We start from the raw sequence: 4,297 nt of genomic DNA on the forward strand, positions 1-4,297 counted from the left end.
TTAACGAGTTTCAAGATTTTGAGTTTGTCGAAAATATTGGTGTACATAGAGCTTATATGTATAGTACTTTTCATAGTATATATTTACTGTATATATATGCTGAAAATAATGTGTTCTTTCAAGATTTGATCTTTACTTGATTGTTATATGTATCCCTTCGACAGAAAATTATACTGTTCAGACATAGTTAAAGTTATCTTTTATGTACATATATATATAGCAGACATTGAACCCCTTAGTGAAAATCTTGGCTATGTCGTTGTATTTGTAGTCTTTGAGTTTAAGTGTTTGGTTTTTAATTTTAATTTTTTTTGACATTTTTGTAGGTGGATTTGGCTCCATATATGAGATGGGGTTAGCTAGAAATCCTAATATAAGAAGTGGAGATTCTTTAGAAGGAATGTTGAGTGACTATATGGGAGGAAAAGCAGCAAAAATGAGATCACAAAAAGGTTCTTCAACTAAAGTTGTGACAATATTAACTTGTTTACAGTTTTCTTTTGCTGTTTATGCAACATTTCTTCTGTATTACATGAGTCCATCAATAGATTTAAGTAGTAAACCAGATTTTACTTGGGCTACGCGTATCGCTCAGTCGTGGAAACACTTCATTATACCTCCACATGTTGTTAGTCATGTTGTTGAGTCAAAATCAATTGTTGATGTTTGTGAACATGAGAAGATTGATTTTGAACAGAAGAAGTCTAATGATGCACTTATGATTAAGTTGAAGACAGAGTTGTATCAAGAATTGAGGGATTTTCAGATCAAGAATCTTGGTGGTACTGAGACACTTTCTGAGTTGATGTTAATGAAGTCTAAATGGGATTTACGCGGTCCAAACAAGCCGAAAATCACTGTGATATTGAATCATTTCAAGAGGAAAACACTGTGTTCTCAGATTGATTCTTTACTTGGACAAACACTTCAATTTCATCATGTTTGGGTTGTCGCGTTTGGAAGTCCTAATGAGGAATCACTCAAGAGGATTGTAGATAGTTACAATGACTCGCGTATAAGTTTTATAAGTTCATCTTATGATTTTAAGTACTATGGAAGGTTTCAAATGGCTTTGCAAACAGAAGCTGATCTTGTGTATATCGTAGACGATGACATGATCCCAGGGAAGAAGATGTTGCAGATTTTAGCACATGTTGCAGGAACAGACAAGTATATGAATTCTGTTTTGGGAAGTATTGGTAGGATTTTGCCTTTTAGACAGAAAGATTTCATTTTTCCGAGCTATAGGAAGTTTCGATCCAAGGAGGCAGGGCTTTATTTGCCTGATCCTGCTTATAATATCACTGTGGATAGAATTGTTCAAGCGGATTTCCTATCGAGTTCTTGGTTTCTTTCTGCTGAACTTGTCAAGACACTTTTCATCGAGACGCCCTTCACTTTCATGACAGGAGAAGACTTGCACTTAAGGTAATGCTTTCTACTTCAATTATGTTAGAAATGATCTATCTGTGTTACTTCTTTTATTAGTTCAACTTGATGATAGATAAGTACAATACAATTTGCTTGTAGATAGATATAGTATGATCAGAGTGACATAATTTATAACAGTCCAACTCGTCCTCATTGTGTCTCGTGGATACCCCATGCTGACGTGACACATAAATTTTGGTAAGTTGGAGTGTTCGGCTGACACAGTGAAGACGAGTTGAGGTGTCTAGATGTGTGTAATCACAGTTGGAGTGTTTACTTGTCAGTTGAGGCCAAGTTTGAGTGTCTGTTTATGTATTATGCCTTGCAGTTACGTGTTTGAAGTTTCTAAGAATTTTACTTTCGTGGGAAAAAAAATGCAGCTATCAGCTTCAGAAGTACAGAAATGCTGGTTCATTTGTGCTACCAGTTGATCCAAATGACAAAGAAACATGGGGTGACAGTGAGCACAGACTTGCTTATGTATCCGAAACCACTGTTATATTCAAGGACACGGTTCAAGTCCGAGATGATCAGTGGTGGAAAGCACTCTCTACTGGTTACATAACGCAATGGGCAGCAATGAATCCTCAGAAGATTGATGTACTTTTCTACACCCATTCTGTCGATGAAGTTAAAGCTCTCGCGCCTCTTCTTGAGAAGTTCAGGTCAACAGTTGGAAAAAAGGCCTACATTGTTGTCTCAGGAGGCAGTTTCTGCCCTTGTGAAGATGCTGCTGCAGCTTTGAAATGGCCTAAAGTAGTATGCACAGAAAGGAGGTTCAAGATTATGGATTTAGGAGTTGGGGCATTATCTGGGATATCGAATTCAGAAGTCCCCGTCGTTCAAGCAGTCTATGCCAGCATGAAAGGACTAATCAAGATTCACAACCCGAGCCTCGTGATCACAGTAGCTGATGCAGATTCTAATGTGATGAAAGCACTCAAGATGGCTGTAGAAACTAACACAAACAGTTCAAAATTGGTTCTTCTACCTAGATCATCTGTCACTAAGGTTCTTTGGATGGCTGATCTTCGTTCCACAGCATTGCCAAGTAAGATATCGATGAACCTTACACCTTACATTTCCCTTGTACCTCGATTTAACATATGATCTGTTATTATCTGTTGTTTCTAGTACTTCCGTCACCTCTAAGGTAGGAGTAAGGTCTGCGTACATTTTATCCTCCCCAGACCTTACGTTGTGGGACTAGACTGGGTATGTGGCTGTTGTTATATTTGATCTATAGTCTGAACAATGCAATTTGTACTTGCTGCAGATTGGAACCGTATGACGCTTTCTATAAACATCATCACACAGAACAGAGCTAATTCACTAGCAAGGCTTCTCAAGGCGCTGAGTGACGCGTACTACATAGGTGATCAAGTTCCTATAACTTTCAACATGGATAGTAAGGTAGATGAGGCAACTATAAAGCTTGTTAACTCATTCAATTGGCCTCACGGAACCAAAACTCTTCGAAGAAGGATCATCCAAGGAGGCCTAATTCGAGCTGTTAGTGAGAGTTGGTACCCCTCATCGGATGATGATTTTGGTCTGTTACTCGAAGATGACATCGAAGTCTCCCCATACTATTACCTATGGATCAAATATGCTCTGTTGGCCTACCACTATGACCCTCAAATATCACTCCCTGAGCTCTCCTCCATCTCTCTTTACACGCCACGTTTGGTGGAAGTTGTTAAAGAAAGGCCTAAATGGAATGCAACTGACTTCTTCAAACACATTCATCCAAACACACCATATCTCCATCAGCTGCCTTGCAGTTGGGGCGCGGTGTTTTTCCCCAAGCAATGGAAGGAATTCTACGTCTACATGAACATGAGATTCACGGAAGATCCAAAGCAAAATCCAGTACAGATACCAAAATCAAGAACTAATGGATGGCAAGCTTCTTGGAAGAAGTTCTTGATAGACATGATGTACTTAAGAGGATACGTTAGCCTTTATCCGAACTTTCCAAATCAAATGAGCTTTTCAACAAACCATATGGAACCAGGAGCTCACATAGCAGCTAAGAACAATGTAGTTAAACATAACAAGGCAGATTTTGAGGTGCCATTGATCAAAGAAGACTTCAAGAACCACTTACCTAATGGGAAAATGCCTCAAGCTTCGAAGTTACCTTCGTTGAATCTCTTCAATCAACCTGTTTCATTAAAAGGCTTAAAGACAGCAGGAGCAAAACTCGGAACAGACGTACTACAATGCAGTCCAACGGAGATAGTATCCGTTCACCACGATACAGGTTTACCATCACATTGTGCAAGATTCTGATTACAAATTACAATTCTTTTTATTTTCCATGTTACATTATTTTGTTGCAGCCAAAAGTGGCTTTCTGTATCCTCTTTGTTATCAATCAAACAAAAAATTCACTCACAAATTTTTAACATTGCCTTTTGAAGTTTGATCATTAATAGTTTTCATTTTCTTACAAATTTTTTTTTTAGACTTCAAATCATACGGTTTGAGATTATCATGTCATTGCAACAAAATCTCATGTTTCAATCAACATGTCCTTGTAACTAAAACATCTCAGGTCAGGTCAGGTCAGGTCAGGTCGGATCGGATCGAGTCGAGTCGGGTCGGGTCGGGTCGGGTCGGGTCGGACTGGCTGGGCTTACCGACTGAATAGGTGAGTCCAACCCAAAACACTAGTAGTCTATGAGGTGGGAGAGCCCATTCGGCCCATAAATCTATTGGTATTTGTCTTTTAACACCTAACCAACACTCTGAATCACGGCCTCAAGTATTGCTCGATCTGTTCTGATATCAATTGTTATAAACTAAACATGCTTGAGAGTCCAAAAAACCAAATAATGAGTATTCTTTTTTCTTTTTTTGG

At 38.6% G+C, this 4,297-nt stretch overlaps 1 protein-coding gene across 1 annotated transcript; it reads left to right on the forward strand.

Moving 5' to 3' along the window:
* The first annotated feature begins 349 nt into the window (after nt 1-349).
* On the forward strand, nt 350-3,726 carry LOC125818178 (uncharacterized). The gene is made up of 3 exons (XM_049497719.1): nt 350-1,428; nt 1,812-2,482; nt 2,708-3,726. The coding sequence occupies exons 1-3, from the start codon at nt 350-352 to the stop codon at nt 3,724-3,726; spliced, it is 2,769 nt and encodes a 922-aa protein (XP_049353676.1).
* Nucleotides 3,727-4,297: the final 571 nt, after the last annotated feature.

Source organism: Solanum verrucosum, unplaced genomic scaffold (genome assembly GCF_900185275.1).
Source record: "Solanum verrucosum unplaced genomic scaffold, falcon-dt-bn FXZP01000253.1, whole genome shotgun sequence".
Taxonomy (NCBI): Eukaryota; Viridiplantae; Streptophyta; class Magnoliopsida; order Solanales; family Solanaceae; genus Solanum; species Solanum verrucosum.

Excerpts from the sequence above, each read along its gene's own strand:
- LOC125818178 (XM_049497719.1), top strand. The coding sequence starts at position 350 with ATGGGGTTAGCTAGAAATCCTAATATAAGAAGTGGAGATTCTTTAGAA. Across the intron at positions 1,429-1,811 it reads GGAGAAGACTTGCACTTAAG|CTATCAGCTTCAGAAGTACA; the intron begins GTAATGCTTTCT and ends AAAAAAATGCAG. Across the intron at positions 2,483-2,707 it reads TCGTTCCACAGCATTGCCAA|ATTGGAACCGTATGACGCTT; the intron begins GTAAGATATCGA and ends TACTTGCTGCAG.